The following is a 25,029-nucleotide window of genomic DNA, read 5'->3' as shown; positions in this document are numbered from 1 at the left end:
ATATTTGATACAATCTCAGAAAACTTACGTGCCGCCATCTCTACGTCCGCGATATCCGATACACTTCGCCAATCTACTCGCTTAATTAAATTTTCAAAAATATGTAAATTAATGTTTTCAATAGTTCTTGTGACAGTTTTAGGGTTAAAGTTATTTATATTATGTTTCTTGTTTATATTAAGAACTATGGGATAGTGGTCTGTTATATCAGCTTCAATAATATACGAATCAATATGGTAGCTATTCTTTATGTTGTTTTTAATGAACATGTGATTTATGCATGAATCTGAATTCCGGCCCACACGAGTAAAACCATTTACCCTGGATTCAAAACCATAAGAATTTAAAAGCGACACATACTTATTAGCATTTATGTAATTTTTCTTTAGAATATCAATGTTAATGTCGCCTAAAAATATGTCTATGTCATTTATAGGAATATTCTGTAAGTAGTCCTCAAAATCATTTAGAAAATGTAGAATGGATGAAGAGGGTGGTCTGTACGTGCAAGTTGCCAAAACTAACATTATTAATAGTAAAAGACAGTTTACTGAGAAAAATTCCCGATGTTTGTAATCTTAAATCATTTATTTAAGGTTTATCAGAAATTCTAGTGAAAATTACAAGGCCATCATTTTGATTAAAATTCCCATGGTTATAATGAACGTTGTAGCCAGGGATAGAAAACATGCGAACATCAGAAACTTTCCAACAAAAGTATTACTAGATAACATTAGAAGACTTGGACCGAACGAATTAACCTGAGAAGCAACATTATATGAAAAAGACCGTTTAAATATTTCAGTTCTATGTCTAGGTATATAAATATAGTTTCTCCTCAAATTTAAATGGTTTATGTCCGTTCGGAATGTTATTTTCTCGTAAACATAAGATGGACAACGGTGCATGAGAATTTTATGGTAGAAAGTACGACGAGAGGATATTAAGCCATATAAGCGCTGAAAGTCGAATACGAAAGACGTATACAAGAGTTCTGGAGTTTTTATAATTGTAATCTAAGCACCAACCATAAACTGTATCACAATAGTTACACTGTGAAAGCACGAAAGTCTCGCACAATATTTTTTTAAGATGTTGGTGTAGACAGTGCCTGGGTAGATATATTAATTTTAGAGCAAAATATGTTTTTTTAAGAATATCAGACACATTTCCACAACAGGAATTTTACCATCCGCTATTTCAATATTTATATTATATTTTAAATTTCTCACTTTTTTTTTTATTACCGAAAAACATGACATTAAAAGATGTTCAGAAGGAATATTAGACAAAACCAGCAAGTTATTATTTATTTTTGTCTCTGCAATTTTAATCTGCTCAGGTAAGAAAGAAAAATACAACTGGGTGTCATCTGCATATACAGTAAAGTAGCGTAAGCGTAAGCATCCGTAAAGTAGCGGATAACTGCACAGACTTTAAACTTACGCCTCCTTTAGATTAGCTGTGTGGAGTCAACTTTTTTTATAATTCTTTGTATGTATTGTATTTTCTGTGTATTTATTTGATTAACTTATGTAGGTGGGGAGTTGCAATACTATTATATGGTGCGTCGCCGAGCAGAACATAGGAAAACCCATGTAAATTTTAAGGGGGCCAATTATTGGCTTCCCTGTACATTTTATAGAAAAAATTTAAGATAACTTTTTGAAGAGACCAATCTGGCAAACCCTTGTGCAAAGTTTCAACAATTTGTAGCGAATCTTGAATTATTCAATTAAATGTAATTGCAAAATTAGCAAATTTTCGGTTCGGGTAAAACCAAACGTGCACCAGTAAAATGAATGTCACTGACGTGAGGAAAAGTGTCGATAAATCAGTGACAGTCGATATTTGAAAACAAGTATGAATTATTCAATCGACGAAAAAATAACCATAATTAAGTGGCATTATGCGGGAAAGTTTTAGAGCAGTATCTAAAATGTTTTCAGTTTATTTTCCCACCAAGCCCATTCCGTCCATTTCAACTATTAACCCATTTGACCCTGAAACTATATTTTTCCGAATTTGTATATTTTTGTCTTAAAAACGGTCAATAGAAGGTCCCATAAGTCGAGAAAAAATCATGATTTTTTTTTCAATTTCCAGTTTTGGAAAAACGGCGGTCCTTTTAAAAGGACGGTAGGATAAAGGGCTACTATTAGAAAAATAAGTAAAAGACTTAAAAATATGTTTATATATCTTACAAAATGCTTAGCAAAATACTTAAAACTTAAACTTAAAAACTAATTTGTATGATAGTCCACAAAACAGTTTTTTGGGTGAAGACCAATTTCACATTTTTGGCACACAAAATTTGCTTTTTTGTTGCACACAGCACATTTCCGCTGACTCTCGTGATATGTAACTAAATGATCTAGTCTATCGTAACGTGAGAAATGGAATGCAGTTTTTGACAATTTCGAAGGTCCTCTCTTAGTTCTTTTCCTGTACGTTTCGAGCAGCTGTGTCCCTTCTAAACTGAAGTTGGTCAAGAGTGCCACCATTATTCCTATGGAGTTGCCACGAGTTTTGTGAGGTCATGTCTACACAGTGGGAAAATAACGGAAAATACCACTTTTTACCTCGTACTGAAACTCTATATTGGCTTATGTTTTGGTCACTACGGTCTACACCTCCCATATTTTCGTTGTATGCCTTGATCAATTGAGGCTGATCTATATAAACATGCTTTTTTTCAGCCTGTGAAAATCGTTTGCCCTTATTTACTGGCAAAACTGAACATGCATTGGTGGCTAAAGTAACAACGCTGTTGTCATTCCATTTGCATAATGCGATTTCATTATCGGTAACACCCCATTCAAATGCACCTCGTGTCTTTTTCTTCAGAACTGCCGCATTGCTAAATGGAGATTGTGGGATCCGGTTTTCACGTACAGTACCAGTTGCCTTGATGTTCCTTAATTTTAGCTCCTTTAGAAGTGACAAAGATGTGAAAAAATTGTCAAAAAATATGTGAAAGGGCTGGTAAGGCATTTTCTGTAAAACATCTGCATATTGGAGAACAACTGGCGCTCCCAAACCCAGGTGTTTATATTTGTCCGGAATTGTTGTCGACGCACCTTGGTAGGGATCAAATTAAACAATGTATCCAAGGCGTAGGGTACCTACCCAAAATTTATACCCCCACCTTATAGGCTTGCCTCGAATAGATTGCTTACCGCTATGTCTCCCAAAATACGGTATCATGGTCTTATCAAGGCTGTGATTCTCTTCAACTGGGGCATAATCAAAACATTTTTTATTTAGGCTCTTGAAAAGAGAACGCAGTTTAGAGTACTTGTCTTTTTTATCAAGGGAAGTATTATCACTGCAATGAAGATTACTCATTATGAATTGAAATCTGTCTCTGGAAATAGCGGCTAATATAAGTATATTCTGGGTATCGTTGCAATTTTGCCAATACATATGTCGCCTTGGAACAGTTGTATATCCACTGACAAGTAACACCCCTATGAAGCAGTACATCTCGTCTGCAGTAATATTACTGGGGCGGTTTTTTTGCTGTGCATAAATATTGGTAAAATTGACAATTTCTCCTACCAAGTTCTCATCAAAGAACAGCTTGAAAATATTTCCAGGGGAACGATTGCTTTGTGCAGTTTGAACTGATTGCCATTGCATAAACGTAGACTCTAAACCTTTATTGAGAGTATAGTCAAAAGTCTTTATGTGTTTAGGTCGCCTTTCAACAAAAGTGGACAGTGGTAGATCGTCATCACTGTCCCAGTCGTCTTTACCTTCTACGTAAAATTTAATTTCCGCCGGGGCCCTTAGTTGCACTCCGGGTAAATTATTTGGTACTACATCGTCTTCAGCCCCAGAATCTTCATCGGTATCGCAGTTTTCGTTGGCATTTTTGGGTGGAAAAATTGTAATGCCTGTAGGAATGTCCGACGTAATTCCTCTAAGATTTCTGCCATGGTTAGTGGCTTTTTCCAATACCTGTAAAAAACCACATAGTAGTATATAATCCTACCGTCCTTTTAAAAGGACTCGTTTAATTGAACGCTCCTGGATTGATCAAGAAGTGTGAAACATAACCACAAATATATAAAAAGGTCAGTATGTTATGTTATTTGTTAAAAACAATCAAAACAAGAACGAAAAAATAAACGAGTTTTAACATATCTTACCTTGAGTCACTCATTGCAAAATCACTAGAAACACAGCGTGTTTTATTCGTCACTATCGATCCAAAAATTAACAAAATCCCAACGATCGCGCAGGACCTTGTTTAAGATGTTAACTAAATATAATGTGACACTGGCGACATCTTCAAACCGTCAGCTGAATCAGAAAAATACAGGTTTCTTTTTCCTTTTAAAAGGACGGTAGGCATTAATGGGTTAAACGTATTGTCAATAAGTTCGAATCCAAAGGTACCGTAATAAATAATTGTAAATGTTTAACTCAGGATATCGAAAATAGAGCCGAAGAAAGAGAGAACAGAGATCTTAATATTCTACTGAGTGTGGAGGAAAACAAGATGGTTACTATGAGGGTTCTTGGGCAAGAGGTAAATAAACATCATACGACGGTATTGCGCACTTTAAAAAAAACACAAATATTATTCGTATAAATTCGAAAAACATCAAGAGCTGCAGGAAGGAGATGAAGCGCGAAGAATGGCATTTTGTTTTGAAATAATGGAAAGAGCAAATAATGATAGGCATTTTTTAAGAAATATTTGTTTTGCCGAATGTACATACATTTACCCTCAACAATGAACCAAAGTTCAGAATTGCCGGTATTGGAGCCAAGAAAATGAACATCACTTTGTTCATACTCGGACACAATATCCCCAAAAAACAAATGTATTCGTGGGAATTATCGGACACCATATCATTGGACCCTTTTTTATGGACCTAACAGCTGAAACCTATTTGGACTTTTTTCAAAATCAAATTGGACCCGCCTTGGAAGAAGTTGTTCAGGAAGATGAAATGATCTTATACCAAAATGGATGGTTGCCCGGCCCATAATGCCTGTATGGTTAGAGAGTGCTTGGAAAATGCTTTTAACGGAAATATTATTGGTCCACGGTACCGGGTATTTTGGCCAGCCAGGTCACCTGATCTTTCACCGAATAACTTCTTTTTGTGGGGTCATTTAAAAAGTGTCATTTAAAAAAGTGTAAAATTTGAAAATACAGGGTGTTTCCTAACTACGGTACGAAACTATACAGGGTGAATCGTTAGGTCGTTTTATGAAAAAAAGTTCCTATGAACGTCTGTCGGGAGTTGCTTTGTTTCTGAGATACAGGGCGATGAAGGTTCAAAAAAATAACGGTATTTTAAAAATACTATAACTATCCTTAAACCGATTTGGTTGAAATTTGGTGCAGTTATTTGAAGTTATAAGACGCTTATTTAGCTGTAACTAGATTGAAATTATTAGGTCCAGTGGCGTGTCAGTGGGCACCACATGCTTATTGTTTCAATAATTGTTTTGCAGCTTTTTATTTATTTTTGTATTTAAGCAACTAAAAATACAACTTTTTCGGATCTTATATTATCTTCATATCTGGCTTTGTTTTCGAAAAAAAAAATTTAAGTATCTTTAACTCATTCTAAAAATTATCCATGGACGAAAACATGAAATAAAAACCAATTAATTCGATAAACAATTTCGACCTTAAAGTAAATGAGCAAAATGCCCACCTTCTGATAAAATACACGACTGCAAACGATTTGTCATTGAGTGTCTGACACGCTCAAAAATACCTGGAGTATCCCTTATGATATTGCAATTGACAATTATCCGATTCCTCAAGTCATTCACATCTAGAACAGGAGTTTTATAAACAAGAGCCTTCAGATGGCCCCATAAATAGTAATCCAGGGGATTCATATCAGCACTGCGAGCCGGCCAATTTTGAGGTCCTGCACGTCCAATCCAGCAATTAGGGTAGATGACGTCGAGATGTTGACGAGCAAGAACACTAAAATGAGCTGGAGCCCCGTCGTGCATAAACCACATGTTGACTCTTACTTGTAGGGGTACTTCTTCTAATAAAGTAGGTAAATGGTATTGCAAGAAATCCGTGTAGGATTCACCTGTTAATCTTGCCGGTAAAAAAAATGGGCCAATTAGGTAGTCACCAATAATTCCTATCCAAACGTTCGGCGAAAATTGTTGCTGAAAATGAGTTTCTCTAATAACGTGGGGATTTTCGTCGGCCCAAAAATTATCATTGTGGAAGTTCATAATAGCATCTCTTGAAAAATTTGCCTCGTCCGTAAATAAAATATTTGGTATGAATCAACCACCTGCAAAACATTAATCTTGGATGAAAATCCCGAGGCAGTAGAGCTTGTACACGCTGTATGTGATATGGATGCAGGAGGTTTCTTTTTAGAACTTTCCAAACGGTTTTTGAACTGACTTCAAGCTGCAGTGCAATCTTCCTGATACTATTGGAAGGATCTTCTTCTATCGCATCAAGTATAGCTTCTTCCAGTTCAGGCGTTGTTATAGTTTCTGGTCTTCCACCACCCATATTTTTATTAAAACTCCCAGTTTCACATAATCTTGCATGTAGTTTTCTAAATGTTTTTGCACATGGAATTACTCTGTTAGGATATCTGTCCTGGTAAATTCTTCGTGCTTCTTCCGCATTTCCATTTGCTAATCCATAAATAAAGTGCATGTCGGTCATTTCATGGTTAGTAAAATTATTCATGATGGAGTAATGAATCACTGCTAATTGACAGCTGAATTTTACTTATAGCAATTCTATCACTGTCAGCTGGTCTCCAAAGCAGGTAGGTACAAAGGAGGTACTTGAATGGACTTGCCAATTATTTGTCATAAGAAGTAATGTATTTGTTATTTTGTTGTATTTCAAAAATCTGATAATAAAAATCGTAGAAGTTGAATGTTTATTATCATAGTAAACAAGACACAAGAGACCAAAAAGTCGTGCATTGGAGGGTGGACATTTTGCTCATGTACTTTAAGGTCGAAATTGTTTATCGAATTAATTGGTTTTTATTTCATGTTGTCGTCTATGGATAATTTTTAGAATGAGTTAAAGATACTTTAAATTTTTTTTCTCGAAAACAAAGCCAGATATGAAGATAATAAGATAAGATACGAAAAAGTTGTATTTTTAGTTGCTTAAATACAAAAATAAATAAAAAGCTGCAAAACAATTAATTATTGGCCTTGTTTTTTCTCAACAATAAGCATGTGGTGTCCACTGACACGCCACTGGACCTAATAATTTCAATCTAGTTACAGCTTAATAAGCGTCTTATAACTTCAAATAACTGCACTAAATTTCAACCAAATCGGTTTAAGGATAGTTATAGTATTTTTAAAATACCGTTATTTTTTTGAACCTTCATCGCCCTGTATCTCAGAAACAAAGCAACTCCCGACATACGTTCATAGGAACTTTTTTTCATAAAACGACCTAACGATTCACCCTGTATAGTTTCGTACCGTAGTTAGGAAACACCCTGTATAAACCAGTTAGAAAACGCTATTTCGTTAGAATGTAATAAAATTACTAACAATAGGTTTAATGGTTGAAACGGACCAGATAGGCTTGATGGGAAAATATATTGAAAATATTTCAGATACTGCTATTAGTCCATACGCTAGGTAAGATCCTGTGTTTTTGAGAGCTCCCCGCAATGTTTTTTCAGAATATTGTTGTGATATGAGTACTTATTACAGTACTTATTACGAATCGGTTTGTTACCACGCCCAAATTTGGCACATTAAGTTTTTATACAGGGTGGTCCCCTAATTACAGTCTAAAATTTTGCAAATAATATGGTTTGGCATATATAAAGTTTTTAGTTGCGATATAACTTTTAATGTGTCTTATAATTGTGAAATAGAGTGGACAATAATATATAGCAAAACAAATTTAATGATACAGGGTGGCCCAAATTTTAGAAAAATAATTTGAACACAATATACTTTTTACCTTTATTTATTTATTGTACGGATTTTTACACTGGTTTATTCCTCCTTTACAATAACCAAATGAACAGCACTCTAACCCAGCAGCCCTACAACGGCAACTATTTTGCCGCGAACATTTCGTGCAATTGCAGCTTGGTAAAAGATCGTCACTCGGGGGAAAAAGGTTAGTTACTGATTTTGGTAAGAGGCAACCATTCTCGATCTTGTATCCAAAACAAAGTGGATCAAGCAAAGTGGTATGTTCCAATGTATTTAAACAAAAGTTTTGATTATAAACAATAAAAAAAGTTCTTAAAATATGAAATCTAATATTTGCACTAGTTGGGGGTAACTTTTCTAAAGAAAAATTTTTTTGGTGATGGTAAATTCAATATCTCAGTTCATTAAAATTTTTACATGAACTGTCCTTGCGGTATACTTTTACCAAAAACTCTTCTGCAAGCCGAACAGAGCTTTCAATTTCACTTTTGGTTAAATCCAAAAACAAAATAAATAAGTGGTATAATTTTATGGATTATAGTGGTTATATATTATTATACCTTGTGCAAAGTTCAAAAGATACTTTTCTGGTTCGGCTTGAAAAGCAGCACGTTTTGTGCCAACTTTGCTCGTATAATCCGCTCCAGTCAAGTGGTAAAGTGCAGGAAGTACCAAATAGGTTTCTGTGCCACAACGCAATGCCATAATATGTATTGCGATGTCTCGTTTTGTAGCCCTGTTCCTGCTTTTATCCATAGTTCCTGATAAAGATTAAATTTAATATTTAAAACCAATAGTGTCGATAAAATCTTTACCTTTAATCCAACAGATTCAAATTTTCTAAAGTGATATAATGTCATGATTATAATGTCAGTATCAGATGACAAAATACATATTTTCTTATGATTTTCACGTGCTGCCTGAGCTATGTGAATCATTATTTTCATATCAGCTTCCTCAATCTCTCTTCTTTTCAACATATTTAACAAATCAGAAGAAGATGATGTTGATTGAAACGCTTCGGTATTTGGAGCACTACAAACCAGTTGAACGCCAGGCCAGAATTGGTAACCATTTTTTAAAATAAATAAACGCAGAAAGGATTGAAGTCGAATTTTATTTTCAGTAGAGCCCCAAAACTTTTTTCCTTGGACTGTAAGTAAATGTAAATTCCAGTCTGCCATGCGATCTGCTCGAGTTAAATTGCGTACCAATCCTATTAAAACTAAAACATTTTTCCAGTAATTAAAAAGATTGGATTCATCGCATCTTTTAAGAATGAATTGAATGAATAAGAATGAATTGAAATGTTTTAAAATCTACTAAGAAGTTTTTGTGGTCTCTCTCATTAATAGCATGTGCTTCTTCCAAATTTTTTTCAAGAAATGTGTCTTGTAAAATTGGTCTTGAAATTTGGTCTGTACTTTTCGCATATTTCGGCTTACGTTTCGCATTACGCTGCACACCCTCACTTAAAATGCACAAAATGTTTTTTAAATACTATTAGGATCATTTACAAACTTATTTAGAATTTAAACTACGGCCCCAATTAAATTTAAAGCACATAACATGCAATTTTAATGCATCAGATTAAAAACGTCCATATAAAATGCATTGAAAAGTTGGAAAAACTTAATGTGCCAGAATCTTGAGAGGTAACAAACCAAAACATGCTTAGAATGGACTAAAAAAACATTATCAATTGTAATATTGCGGGGAGCTCTCAAAAACACAGGATCTTAGCTAGCGGTTGTATTATATTGGTTTAAGTAAATTCTAAGTATGATACAATTATTTTTTTAATAATCGATAATAATAATTGTTATTGGTTTAACTTCATCGTTATATGAAAATAAAAGTTTAGATAAAAAAGTAATGTTAACGTGTCTTACTTTAAATGCATGTTGTGAGATTGATAAAACGAAAAAAAAACATTTCTTGTATTCGGCAGTACGTCAGATTTGACAATGCCTTATAACATAACAAATTGTTTGCTGGTGGCTGGTGTCTGATTTTACCTGAACTGAAAATTTGGTAATTTTGCAATTACATTTAATTGAATAATTTAAGATTAGCTTATTAAAATTTTGCACGAGGGTTTTCCAGATTGATCTCTTAAAAAAGTTATTTCTTTCATTTTTTCTGTAAAATGTACGATATTGTAATCTTTTACTCTAATTTTTGACCATTGCGATGTTTCCATTGAAACTGATGACAAATAAACTTTATTATTATTATTATTATAGAATATTTGTGTAAAGTCCAGTGCAACGATATATTAGAATGGTCACCCGTCAAAACACCAGCATTTCACCTGCCATTAATGTCATCCACCTTCTATTTACATTGTTTGAGAAGTAAAATGCTGGTGTTTTGACGGGTGACCATTCTAATATATCGTTGCACTGGACTTTACCTTTGATAGGTGAAATCTAGCAAATTTTGCTATTCTTACTTAACCATATCAAATTCCTGATGCCGGTATCTTACATTTCTATTGTGAATTGCATATGTAAAAATTTAGATTTTAAAGTTCTTGAGGTTTCACGGGTATTAAGCAACTTATGAACAAAATTTAATAGATGATGCCTTCGACGATTTTCAATATTTAACCAGTTACTTTCTGATTTTAAGTGTGAAACATTAAAATCACTTTAATTAAAAAATCTCAGCAGTATAATTCTCTATGAACTTCTTAATATATTGCAGTTTATTTATTTATATTATTTTAACATACTAAGTTAAGTTTTCTTGCCACCCAAATTCCCACAATTACCTGAAATTAAAATTTATTAATATTTTAATTTTAATTTTAGATTTATGCTCTCAGCTCCTGATAAAATGCTAAAAGCAACTCCAGGCAGCATAGTCAAAGAAACGGGACACAAAGTGGCTGAATCAGACATGCCCCTTTACTATCCATGTTCTTGTAGGGCCGGAAAAATCGCTCAGCTTATGAGGCTACACGTGGTTACACCGAAAGCTCCCGTTTATTGTACTTTGAACCCGAGGGTATGTGTATTATATTCTTACTGTCAGGAAGATTATTAAATTACTACTTTTATTTATTAATTACTTTTAAAAATCTTCCTTTTAGGTTCAGCCAGCAGAAAGAGCCCCAATTTTTGTTCCATCTAATGATGGGCCAGTAAAACTGAGCCAGTCTGCATATTGGGTAATGAGATTACCGTTTGTTTATGTGGCAGATAAAGAGCATTTTACTCAAAACTTGACTGGGAAGTTACTTTCTAAAACTTTTGGTGTTGTCGAAGCTGATTAATAACTTTTTCTAGTGCAATACATATTTCATTATGTCACTTGCAAGATAGTTTTGTACATTATTATTTAATACCCCACATTGTTAAATTGAAGGGTCAGGGGAAAAAAGCAAATAAATCAATTATTCACGAAACTGTGAAAAACACAATTTAATGTTAAAAACGGTACAAAATCAGTATGAGAGCTTATCAAAAGACTGTTTTGAATGCGAGTTTCCATGATGTCGGTTGTATCCAGATTGATCCAGACCTGAAAAAAAACCACATCAATGTAAGGTGATTGTAATAAATTATATTTTAACTTGCATTAAATTAGTCAAGGGGTAGATTGAGAAAGAACTTGATAACGGCGGGGGGTACAAAACTTCATTAAACTTTGCAAATCGTTGAATTTGGCTCTGGAAATTGGCAGGAGGCCTAAAAAAATAAGATTTTGTTAAAACTAAGTAATATTTATTTATTTAGCCAGTTTGAAAAGTTAATATTTTTCCACGCGATGCTTGTAAAAAAATATAATATTTAATAGAACATACCATTGTAAGCTGGAGAGGGAAGCTCAAACAACTCCTTTGGCAATGATTGACTACGCCGCGGTGCTCTAATAATGCCTGTCAGCATTTCTCCAAAGTACGTCGTGCGATATTGTAACAAACGGCTATGGCTAGAAGAAGCTTGTATGACTTTGATAGGCTGCGTTTTAAAAGGGCATTTAGCGGCATACTTTGCAACATTGTCTTCCAATCCAATACAATTCTTTTAGTAACACTGACCACAGTAAAAGGGGATGGTTTCGATCGTGATAATTTCACCATTTCTTCGAAATCTTTTGGTATTTCCATTGGTGCTTTTATGTTCCATAGACCAACATTTTTATGGCACTCCAAGTATGAGTGTCCACGTATTGGAAATGTAATTTTAATGTCTGTGAGGCCATGGATGCGATTGTTCGTTAAGTGAGCCGCTCAGAGGAAAAGTGGTATATGTCAGTATTTTTTAATTTTTGAGTTATACCATTAATTATGTTTCTACTGGTCTAATATATTCAGTCGAAAACTGGTATAAGTCAAAATTTTAACTTAGCTAAGATAAGAGCTTCCTAACGTTATTCCTCTCAACATAATCGATTCGTTCGCTGGAATAGTGGTATAAGTCAAGGCATCACGCTGTTCCGATGTCGCGCCAGGTCCTATTAAACTCGCTTTTTCTTGTTTAGTCAGGTTTTTTTAGTGTTATGGTACGTAGTGTGTAGATCAGTTACTGTAGCTAAGAAAAAAGATATGATAGAGCTCTATATTTTTTGAACACTTTTATCAGTAATAGATATCATAGTAAACATACTACAGCTATTATTTTTCTTTGGTTCATCAGTTTTGTGAAATTTGGTTAACTTTTACGAGGAAAAGTGATATAACTCTCCAAGTTATACCACTTTTCCGCTATGTTTTTGAAAAAAACGTACTGGAAGAATGACATTGGGCGGCAAAAATGTAATTAATGGGCGCAATCAGTAAAAATGTTTACCATATGAAATTTTAGTACAGGGTTATTATAAATATGTACAAAAAAATAAAGAATATGTTACTGTGATTTTTTAATTCATCCAGATGCAAAATATCAATTTTCTAAATTTCTACTTTAAGGGAGTTAGACCACTTTTCCGCTGAACGGCTTAAGTAATGAATAGATCTAAATATCGTGTAGTTTTTGTTCTGCCCTCGTGCAGAATCACAGAAAATTTCCAATTCCTGAACTTCGTCATATAAATAGTTCATAATAAAATGAAAAAGGAATGAGGCCACTTCGTTCGGTCCTTTTTTGGCAACACTTTCATCGTACACGTAAAAAATGGACTCGCCAGTTGCAAGAACGTGGACATTGAAGGAGTACATAGAAAGTTGACGTTTATAATATACATCGTTGGTACCTATTTGCGGCAGGGAGACATTTTTAGCGAAATCTATGCAAATAGCTTCTTTCTTTTTATTTTTTCTTGCCTGGATTTTGGCTTTCTTCTTATGGATGTAAAAACATTCCGCCCTCTTCTTATGAAGAATATTGTTTATTGTTAGCTGTTGAATTTGTTGTTTATCAGTTTCCGCAGATAAAGCTTTAAGTTTTGCTGTATATTCATCACAAGTTGCACAAGTGTCCGTGCGGGGATACCCAAAAGAAATATTAAATTTCGTGTTGAAAATCATTCGGTAAGTATTGTAAGATACCACTGCTGCAGGGTGTAATTCTTTGAATAGTTTATACATTTTCTTTATGTTTAGACTTTCTGGCAAATAAGTTTTACCTGAATCTTTAAGGCTATAATGACTCTGGCGACTTTTAAAACTTTTGATATAGTTCTCAACTAGAGCTGCAGTGACCCTAATTAGCTGTCTGTATTCCTTAGAATGCTTACCCCTTCTATCCTTAGGTGCACAACCCAGTGATTTTAAACTTTTCTGCACACAGTAAATCTTATTTTTGCTAATGCCATGTAATGAGCAAAATGCCTTTGCACATACAGTAATATAATAATAATAATAATAATAATTATAATAAATCGTCTTTTATTAGATACTACAAAATACATAAGTAAGTAGTATAAAACATTAATTTAATATTTTAATGGTATAGGTGCAAGCAGTGGCGAAGTCTAGCTGCAGTAGCTATTCATACTTAACCACTGAAGCACCATAGATGGCTTATTTACTAATACACTATAAACAAAAAAAAATTAAGATTTACACTTAAAAGAGATAAAACAAAAATACATTATGTTTGGCTAACAAAATTAAAGTAATGACTTAAAAGTACCCAAAATAATTAAAAAAAAAAACTAATAATGTCTAAATATTACAAGTTTTAGACAAAAGATAATATTATCATTTTTAAACAATAATAATAATCATTGTAACACATACAAAATTTAACAGAATAATAATTTAATAACTGATGCACGATGCATATTCATAATTCCTGGTTTATAATAAAAACTTTAAACGCTTTTTTAAACTTGGTATATGGTAAAGATCTTAACCTGTCAGGAATCCTATTATATAATTTAATACTGTTATATACAAAGCTTCGTTTAAATAAGGCCGTCCGATGACGAGGAATAGTAAATGAACTTGAAATACGTAGGACTCGTGAATGTACGAGAGTTCTTTAAACAAATTTATCTTTTAATGAATAAAAAGCATTGGGGCATGTCATTAATTTGTGAAGAAAGTTACCCACATGAAGAGCTCTACGATCTTCCATTCTTAACCATCCCAACTCCTCAATTTTAGCACTAATACGATCATACTTTCTTAAGCCAAATATAAGTCTAGCGCAAGTATTTTAAACTTTCTGGATTCTATACTTTGTGTTGATATCCAAGCATGGTCCATAGATAAAATCGCAGTAATTAAAATTTGACAACACTAGTGATTCACATAGATTCTTTCGAAGTTGTTGGCTTAAGATATGTCTGCTGGAATATAAAAGTTTTAACGAAAGGTAGGCCTTTTGTGTAATCTTAAAAACCTGCATTTTAAATCTTATATCAGTGTCCACCCACATACCCAAATTCCTTGCAGTTTTAACAACAGGAATCTCTACACCATTAATATTTACATCTAAATGCTCTCTAATAAAATCAATTTTCGTTTTAGGGCCAAATATTAGTAATAAAGATTTTGAGGCATTCAATTTTAAATTATGTTGTGCTGAGAGTTCACTTACAATTTTTAGATCTTCATTAATTAATGTATTTGCCAATAAAACATCAGAAGAATTAAAATTAAAATAAAGTTGTGTATCGTCAGCATAGGCTTGGCGTTTACAATGTTTTATTGACTGCAAAATACTAGAAGTATATACCAAAAACAGTAAAGGACCCAACAAAGGACCAATGGGGATAGAATCAGACACCCTATCATTGCACGAGACACACTGAAACCTGTCTTTTAGGTAGGAAGATATTAAATTAATCAGCGAATAATGAAAGCCGTAATATTTTAATTTAGCTATTAATAATTTATTATCAATGCTGTCAAACACTTTTGAAAAGTCTAAAAGAGCTAAAATGACGTTATCACCTTTATCATAGGCCTCAATTATATCACTGATTACTGTAGCTAAGGCAGTCGCCGTTGAATAGTTTTTTCTAAACCCACACTGATAGTTTGGAATTATATTTTTTTCACATACGTATTGGTATATTTGTTTATAAACAAATTGTTCAAAAACTTTTGAAAACGTTGGCAAAATACTGACTATTCTAAGGTCGGAAAAGTCCCTAGGGTCGGATGTCTTTGGAATAGGCCTACCGATTGCAGTACGCCAAAGACGAGGAAAATATTGCTTTTCTAGGCAGTAGTTTATGAGGTGAGTAATATATTCATCAATAAATGGGCTACAATATTTTAGCATTCTTGCCGATATGCCATCTACACCATATGCATTAGAGTGTAATTCCTTATTAATAATATGACTTATCTGCTCAATTGTAGCAAATTCTAATTTTAAACAATTATTTAAATTATAAAAATTGCTATGAAAAAATTTAATTTGATTTTCACAGTCAGGTGACACTGTTTGCAAAAATAATTGTTAATTTCTTGCGGATTAGATAATTCCTTAGGAAGGTCATAGGACTTTATGGTTTTAACATTTAAATCACCTAAGGATTGCCAAAGAAGTTTCGGATTAGTGTGATTTTTAGCTAAGTTATCTAAATAGGCTTTTTTCTCCCTCTGTACGCAAGTCAATGCAAAATTACGACGTTGTTTATACTCATCCCAATCAATCTTTAAACGACTTCGCTTGAATTTTTGTAAAGCATTATCTCTTTGTTTCATAATGAGTTTCAAGTTAGGAGTAAGCCAGGGTGCTTTGCATTTGGAGACTTTTATGGTTATAATAGGCGCATGCTGATCAAAAGTAGAGAGAATATGCTGGTTCAAAATATTAAGCTTTCTATCAACATCATTTTCCCTTAAAAAGCTATGCCAATCCTCCCCTTCTAAATCCTGTTCAAAATTATCAAAGTTAAAATTTTTATAGTCTCTTATATTTATTATTCTAGGTTTTACTTTTGTTATAGATATATTCAAAATACAGTACGTCAGGCTATGATCCGAAATATGGTTTGTATCTAAGATACCAGATGAAATTACCCGATCAGGACAGGTTAAAAATATAGGATCCAGAAGTCTGCTAGTATATTGCGTAGTCCTAGTTGGCTCACTAATTACTTGACTCGAGTTATAAGACTGCAAACAGGAAGCAATGGGATTGCCAAGGTCAAAAAAATCTGAGATAAAATCTCCCAAAAATGGGACATAAGTAGGAAAAAACATTATCACAATCTGATATAAAACTATTCATATTTCGATCATGAGGTCTATACATAGCTCCAACTGCCAAACTAAGAGACTTTAGGGTAACCTTTAAAAACAAATATTCAAGTTCATTACTTAGGTTAAAATCAAAAGAAAAAGTTTGAAGTTTAATATTATTCCTGACATAAGCCGCTATACCTCCACCCCTACCGACTCGGTCGCACCGTAAAAACTTGTAACCCTGAATTTGAAAAGCATCAGATTTATCGTTTTCAGATAACCATGTTTCGGTGAGAAAAAAAATATCAAAGTTTTGAGCCTCAAATAAAGTTCTAAAATCATTAAAGTTAGTAAACACTGATCTAATATTCAGGTGTCCAATTTTCATTTTACACAAGTAAATTCTCTAAAAATAACAAAAATGTAAATCTTCTAATGCAAAATCAAAACAAAAAATAGCAGATAAATAGAAGTAATATACCTATTACTCTTAAATCCGAGTCTTTTTATGCTCTTAAGTTTAATAAATAAAAAATATGTATTAACAATCCAAAAAAAAAACAATATTTAAGGAGTTTACAGTACCTTTTAGTTTTGAGTTTTAACAATGTCATCTAGATCTTGCTGTGTGGAAATTCGATGCACTATATTATCCTTACAGTTCACATATACACTACCATGCAAAACCCAAGCACTCCTGTAAGAAAACACTTTAACCGCATTTTCGAATAATCGCAATCGATCTTTTGTTAGGTCCTCTTTTATTTGGATACCCGTAGATTTCAACAATTTTCGCTGTTTGAGAACTGATGCCCGGGCTGCTTCAGATGCAAACTGCACTAGTACTGCCGGCGGCTTATTGCTTTGCAATTTTGGTGCGATCCTATAGCATTTTTTTATGGCAGAATTTGGAATGTTCGCATTCATTTTGTCATTAAATAGTCTAGTTACTTTTTCCTGCAGGTTTTCATTCTAACCAGATTGAAATCCAAGAATGCGAATGTTGTTAATGCGCAGGGACTGTTCTTGGTCATCCAAACGGCTACGCAATAGTTTATTTTCTTTCTGTAGGGCGGAGATTTCCGTTTTTGCTGAAGCAATTTCCTTTGTATGAAGAAGAATTTGCTCTTCAAACTTTTTTTCGACCATGTTTGCAACCTTACCGGGTATTTCTTCTAGAAATTTATCGGTAAAAACTCCTATAATAACAGACTTGATCTCTCGAATGTCACTGGATGAAAGAACCATGATGGCGGCAGATAAATAGACAGGAAGCAAAATATAAAAAAGGGCCCTTCCGCTACCCTTAGATCACAACACTGGTACTAAAAACTCACTTTAAACTTAACTTTTTACAAAAATTGTAGAGCGACGAAGACTACGTGTTGTTCGTTAGCACGCCATCTTGCGTATCAACCTTATTTCCCGCCTCGTCGGTGACTCGAACTTTATACGAAAAACTAGCATCACGCAACTCCGCCTCCTCTTCGACGACGACCTTCCTTTCGAGGTCGTCTCTGTGCCACGTGTCCTACAGTAACTAGCCCAGCCAGGTACATATTTTGTTCATCGTGGGATTGTAACTGGTTAAAGTAGCTTAATATCTCTTTTCTGTTATGTTCAGAGATTGAATCATAACACTTAAATCGTTTGCAATGGCAAGGGGGACCAGCTTCATGTGTCGCAAGTCTTAATTTTTTATTTACATAAGACATCCGACCAGTTTTCTTCCTTTTTTTGGCTCACTATGAAGTTTATCACTTTCGTCCGAGCTTGACATTACGGTATAGTCACAAACACAAAGCTAAACAGATGCACCGAACATAAACTAGAATTTTTTTTTCTTGTTCTTTATACTGTGACAGATGATAGTAAACGAAAAACAATCTAACGGCTTTAAACGCTGTTGACACACTAATAATGCGGTAGCAGGAACCGTGCCAGGTGGCAATGGCGGCGGCGGCGTTTCGTAATAATTACTGACTTGCTTTTTTTCCCTTACAGTAAAACTTTGAAGCCGTATATCGGCTGACTAGCCTGCTTTTTATCCAGTTTAAGTGTTTCTAAAGATACTTACGCTAATTCTGAACTGAATGCTCCCAATATCTCAATATATCAAAAAAATTGACTTACCTGCTTTTTTCCCCTAACCCTTCAAATTATTATTTATGAAAATAGATAGAAATTGGGAGTACAGGTGAGTTTTTTAAGATAAATGAAGGAGAACATATTGAGATACGACTTGCCGAAGTTCAGTGAATTTTTTATATAAAAATATAGTCTACTTAAATAAGTTTATGCATAATGTAAATATTAAAATATAAATTGAGCTTAATATTAACATCATATGGGGATTCAATAGTAGAGTTTCTGTGTTTTCTACATAGCGGCGGTTCGTGTATTTTTAATTTTAGGGATGCAAGTAAGTAAATGATATGAAAATAAAAAAGGGGCGGCGTAGGCGATCCGCTGCAGGCTAAAAAAACTGAAGATTCCGCGCCCAAATTCTTGACAGGAAAGTCATTAAAAAATGTGGAGCATTCGTATCCTCCTAAAAATTATGGCGTTGCACTGAGTAGAATTCATCTATTTAACCCAAACCTCCCATTATCAAGCCGAGTGAAACTAAATGAAAAAAATAAGTAAAAAAAAGTATTTAAAGAACAAAAACTACAAAATCACATTGTTTATTTATATTTAAAATCTATTATTTTATTTTTTAGGTAGTAAATACTTCAATCACTTTTATTTTCAAAATCTAAAATATTCTGTACAAGTTTTTTTCTATTGAAAGCATAGCAAGAATATTAAGTCTATCCTCACTTCTTAAAAAATACTTAATTCATTTTAGGATTGAAAAATCAAAATGTCGCTCTATTCTTTTAAAGTTAGCCAATTAGATTTAGACAATTCAATGCGTTGTCATTTAAGCATATTTTTAGCTTGTTAAAATAATACATACATTTTATGATTTCGAATTTCCTGTAGGTACGTGTTTTTCAATATTTATTACCTACTAATACAGTGTCCGGGAAAATCTCTCGGATTCAGGTAGAAAAAAAATAATATGCAACTTTCCTGGAAATGGGTTTTTCTTAAATAATTTTGAAGTACAGGGTGGCCAGATAAGAATGCAAACTGCTGTATTTTGGAAACTATTCGTCGTAGAGACTTGCTGAATAAAATTTGATGATTAAAGTGGCCAAAAGAATACTGTGGAAAATATTTTTAGATTTCCAAGATGGTCGCCAGGGGGCGTAACCGCCATCTTAAACTTTTTAAGTGATTTTTCACTGAAATCTACCCAGTAAACGTTACAAAAAAATATATGCTTTTTAAAGCATAGTTTCATTTGAGTAATTTTTGTTAATCACTTTGTGACGTATCTATTAAAACAAAGTGGTGGGGGGTAATTCAATGTTTTTTAAATAAACAGCTGTAACTCCTAAACGACTGAACGGATTTTAACAAACTTGGTCTCGTTGGAAAAAACATTTATTGTCCCATCAAATCCGTCTTATCTGTGATATGTCTAGTTCTTAGTAATGCCGCTAGAGTGCGTTTTTTGATCTAAAAACAGAAAATTGCTAAATTCTCTAAAAATTTCTTAAGAAATGCGCTGGGCAACCGTCTAGTTGCAAAAACATATTTCGTCGTAATTGCAGTGGCATATCTTCTAATAAAAGAGGCAATTGGTTCACCAGAAAATTAAGAAATACGGCACCATTTAGTGGTTGATCAAAGAAAGGGACCTATAATTTTTTCGTCCAGAATGCCACACCACACATTGAGACTTGATGTTGGACCTCCCGCAACCAGTGAGGATTGTTGCCACACCAATAATGCATATTATACAAATTAATGTTTAAATTACTCCTAAAAGTAGCCTTATCTGGCCAAAGAATTTCGGATAAAAATTCTCTATTTTTTCTAATGCTGCCCAACATCCACTGACAATAATCTAACCGTCGCGTCAAAGTCTTCGGTCAAAGTCTTCGTGATTCAAGGTTTGATGTAAAACCATATGATATGGGCACAGTCGAAAAATTTAAAAGAAAAACATTGCGAAGTATGTAAAGTAGTATTCTTTTTAACATAAAAACTTACCTGTGATCCTTGAAAATTTTTAGAATAGTAGTACGTGATATAACCATCGCGCGAGACATTGCTCTCGTACTAACGCGGGGATTGAATTCCACGTATGCTAAGACATTAATAATATTGTCTTCCCTTGTTCTAGCCGAGTGTCTTCGCAACTGAGGTCGAAAGCTGCCAGTATTACGTAAATTTCGCACTAAACGCGGAAAAAATTCTCGCATCGCGTAAACGCCGTTTTGGATATCGAGCTCTGTATATCCGTTGAGTCAATGCCGCATTTTGAAAGCATTCAACATATACTGCAATCATATCGACAGCTTCATCATTTGTAAAAGGCATTTTAATAGTTTTAACGATTTACTTATGTGTGCATATTGAACATCAATTGGACTGCTTAATTTTAATATTTGTTCACAAGTTGATTTTAGGCATTTGTTTTTTCCTCCATGCCAACTCTTCAATATTCTGCCTACCTTGCACTTGCATTTTATATGCAATTGATTATTATGTCCATACTCGTTTTTTTTTAATGTTTTAAACAAAGAATATTTTAATTATTTAAAAATTATTAAATTAAGACATTTTATCATTGAACCTTAAAAAAAGACAAATAAATAATAATAGATATCGGTGTAATAGCGGCTTATTAAAATTATATGATAACTAAATATTCTTTCTTCGATATTTCAGGCTACGAATAAGATATCAAGATACGGTTTTCACTGGCCTATTTAGCTATCATTTCACTACATTTTTTTGAAAAAAGTCATATTATTGCATTTAATTTTTTAGAGAATTTAGCAATTTTCTGTTATTAGACCAAAAAACGCACTCTAGCGGCATTACTAAGAACTAGACATATCACAGATAAGACGGATTTGATGGAGCACATTAAATGATTTTTCCAACGAGACCAAGTTTGTTAAAATCCGTTCAGTCGTTACAGCTGTTTATTTAAAAAAACATTGAATTGCCTCCCACCACTTTATTTTAATAGATACGTCACAAAGTATTAAACAAAAATTGCTCGAGTAAAGCTGAGCTTTAAAAAGCATATATTTTTTCGTAACGTTTACTCGGTAGATTTCAGTGAAAAATCACTTAAAAAGTTGAAGATGGCGATTACGCCCCCTGGTGACCATCTTGGAAATCTGAAAATATCTTCCACGGTATTCTTTTGACCACTTTAGTCCTAAAATTTTTTTACCGCAAGTCTCTACGACGAATAGTTTTCAAATTACAGCACTTTGCATTCTTGTACTTGGTATAATTTAATAAAAATTTTACGTAATAACACGTCATTTACCTTGTTTATTTTACCAGAGGCGGTTGTGCATTATAATGCGTAAATTTTTAGCACCCTGTATGATAAAGACTCTAGATATGACAATAAATATAAATAGCTTCAACCGTAAAGTAAAGAAAAGGCACTCTTGTTCATTATCAATAAAATAAACCGTTTTGGAGAAAAAAAATAATTAAGGAATTAAGGAGACTGTTTTAATTAAAAAGAACCGCCAACTCACGTAGGGAGGGCCTATCGGAATTTTTTTTATAGGAAAGTTCCATTTTATTTTTTTATTTTCTACCTAAATCCGAGAAAATTTCCACATTTTTCGGGAGCCCCTGTATATGTGTCCGGAAATCGAAAACTCAAAATTAAGGAAGATACAGGGTGTTAAGTAAAAAAAATGTTCTTATTTTTTTCAATAACTTTTTCTAGTGTACTGATTTTCGCCAAATTTTCATGCATTTTACTAGTGTTTCTTTGTATTCACCCTATTAATTTGACGCTAGTCGTCAATGCCAAAATGGTAAAAGTTACTACCTAAATAAAAGTTACTACTTTTCAATAATCCAATTTATTAGGCCGATAACTACAGATGACGTAATGCGATCTTAACGCGACCCGAGCATCTCATACTTTAGAGTACCGTCGCAGTTCCCCCGTTTGTCCCGCATTTGCTTAGCTCGCCCATATTGCTAACTTAACGTTTTGGGTAGTATAGACTGGGTGTTTTTAAATATCCGCTTACATGGCCATCCTGCAATCGGTGCGTCGTCACGCCGTAATACTGGAACAAAACGAAAACGCGATAGAAACGTTCTAACTTCTCGTTTAATTTTATTGCATTGTGGAAGATGATGTCAGTATTTTATCCTTTTTTTTAAATTTTAACCTGGATGGGGATGCCATCTTTTGAACCTAGTGGAGCTGCCACTCTATTTCAGTTTTCTTTTACTTTGCTTGCTTAGGTGGGGTTGCACCTTTCGAGCGTAGTGGGGATGGCACTACCTCCAACTTATTTTTTTTTAAGTCCTCGTAGCCCAAGGTCTCAGCTGGTCATGTGCAGCTACCGTACTACGCTGTCCCTTTTATACACATACCTCTAATTGGGAAGGACTGCTATAATAGTATAAGGGCCTTTGAATTTCGATTTAAATTTTCCACCACCAGCTAGTTGAGAATCATCAACAGCCACAACGTCACCAATAGTAAACAAACAAGCAGGATATCGAGATGAATTGAATTGCTGAGCTTGCCTGTTTGCGTTTTCTCGAATTCGTTCTCTGGCTTCTAAGATGGCCTTGTCAGAGTCGATGAAACTATTATTTGGAATGTCTTTTAAAAATTGCTGAGTGGCTATTATTCTTGGATTTTGGCCTAATTATAAGCCTAACCACCCTCTGTACTTTAGTAACCGGTCACTGAACGAGTAGTTGCATTTAAATTGTCTCTTATTGCGACTAACCACGTATTCTCCTTTTTATCAGTAAGGTTTCCTCTTAATAAATTAAAAACTTTCATTATACGCCATTTCCTCTAGGTACGCATGTTGCAATATGGTGAAGTTTAACGTTATTTTTTACTCAAGAAGTTTTTAAATATTGTTGAAGTAAAAGCGGCTCCTCTATCAGGTATATAATTCGTTGGGGTTTTTGTACTTCTTCAAAGACTGGCAGTAATGCACGAATTGAAAATTCAGGTTTCGTCGGTAGTGGTTGCAATAATGCGATAGAACTTTGAGAATGCACCAATTATTACCAAAATCTGCGTGCATTCATTTGACTTAACCAAAGGGCCGTGCTCATTTTAGAAACATGATCGATGAGCCATGTGTCTACGGTTTTAAGTATCTTTAACTCATTCTAAAAATTATCCATGGATGACAACATGAAATAAAAACCAATTAATTCGATAAACAATTTCGACCTTAAAGTAAATGAGCAAAATGCCCACCTTCTGATAAAATACACGACTGCAAACGATTTGTCATTGAGTGTCTGACACGCTCAAAAATACCTGGAGTATCCCTTATGATATTGCAATTGACAATTATCCGATTCCTCAAGTCATTCACATCTAGAACAGGAGTTTTATAAACAAGAGCCTTCAGATGGCCCCATAACTAGTAATCCAGGGGATTCATATCAGGACTGCGAGCCGGCCAATTTTGAGGTCCTGCACGTCCAATCCAGCAATTAGGGTAGATGACGTCGAGATGCTGACGAGCAAGAACACTGAAATGAGCTGGAGCCCCGTCGTGCATAAACCACATGTTGACTCTTACTTGTAGGGGTACTTCTAATAAAGTGGGTAAATGGTGTTGCAAGAAATCCGTGTAGGATTCACCTGTTAATCTTGCCGGTGAAAAAAACTCCCAGTTTCACATAATCTTGCATGTAGTTTTCTAAATGTTTTTGCACATGGAATTACTCTGTTAGGATATCTGTCCTGGTAAATTCTTCGTGCTTCTTCCGCATTTCCATTTGCTAATCCATAAATAAAGTGCGTGTCGGTCATTTCATGGTTAGTAAAATTATTCATGATGGAGTAATGAATCACTGCTAATTGACAGCTGAATTTTACTTATAGCAATTCTATCACTGTCAGCTGGTCTCCAAAGCAGGTAGGCACAAAGGAGGTACTTGAATGGACTTGCCAAATATTTGTCATATAAAGCAATGTATTTGTTATTTTGTTGTATTTCAAAAATCTGATAATAAAAATCGTAGAAGTTGAATGTTTATTATCATAGTAAACAAGACACAAAAGACCTTCAAAGTCGTGCATAGGAGGTCGAAATTGTTTATCGAATTAATTGTTTTTCTTTTCATGTTGTCATCCATGGATAATTTTTAGAATGAGTTAAAGATACTTTAAATTTTTTTTCTCGAAAACAAAGCCAGATATGAAGATAATAAGATAAGATACGAAAAAGTTGTATTTTTAGTTGCTTAAATACAAAAATAAATAAAAAGCTGCAAAACAATTAATTATTGGCCTTGTTTTTTTCTCAACAATAAGCATGTGTGCCCACTGACACGCCACTGGACCTAATAATTTCAATCTAGTTACAGCTAAATAAGCGTCTTATAACTTCAAATAACTACAC

At 33.8% G+C, this 25,029-nt stretch overlaps 1 protein-coding gene and 2 long non-coding RNA genes across 3 annotated transcripts in view; 2 read left to right on the top strand and 1 right to left on the bottom strand.

Moving 5' to 3' along the window:
• Positions 1 to 11,255, top strand: part of LOC126745469 (nonsense-mediated mRNA decay factor SMG8) — a 40,893-nt gene extending 29,638 nt beyond the window's left edge. Inside the window, exons 9-10 of the mRNA XM_050453323.1 lie at positions 10,755 to 10,950; positions 11,036 to 11,255. Coding sequence (XP_050309280.1) covers positions 10,755 to 10,950; positions 11,036 to 11,218 — 379 coding nt within the window. The 3' untranslated portion in view covers positions 11,219 to 11,255. The remainder of the gene's footprint in view (positions 1 to 10,754; positions 10,951 to 11,035) is intronic.
• LOC126745477 (uncharacterized) lies at positions 7,935 to 9,904 on the bottom strand. The gene is made up of 3 exons (XR_007663561.1): positions 9,831 to 9,904; positions 8,754 to 9,163; positions 7,935 to 8,699 (listed from the first exon to the last, which is right to left on the bottom strand). It is a non-coding gene; the product is annotated as an uncharacterized LOC126745477 (long non-coding RNA).
• On the top strand, positions 8,841 to 9,814 carry LOC126745479 (uncharacterized). Its single transcript, XR_007663563.1, has 2 exons — positions 8,841 to 9,005; positions 9,065 to 9,814. It is a non-coding gene; the product is annotated as an uncharacterized LOC126745479 (long non-coding RNA).
• Positions 11,256 to 25,029: the final 13,774 nt, after the last annotated feature.

This window comes from Anthonomus grandis, chromosome 16 (assembly GCF_022605725.1).
Source record: "Anthonomus grandis grandis chromosome 16, icAntGran1.3, whole genome shotgun sequence".
Lineage (NCBI taxonomy): Eukaryota > Metazoa > Arthropoda > Insecta > Coleoptera > Curculionidae > Anthonomus > Anthonomus grandis.
The sequence above is the reverse complement of the archived record's forward strand: the minus strand, read 5'-3'. Positions and strand labels throughout refer to the sequence as shown.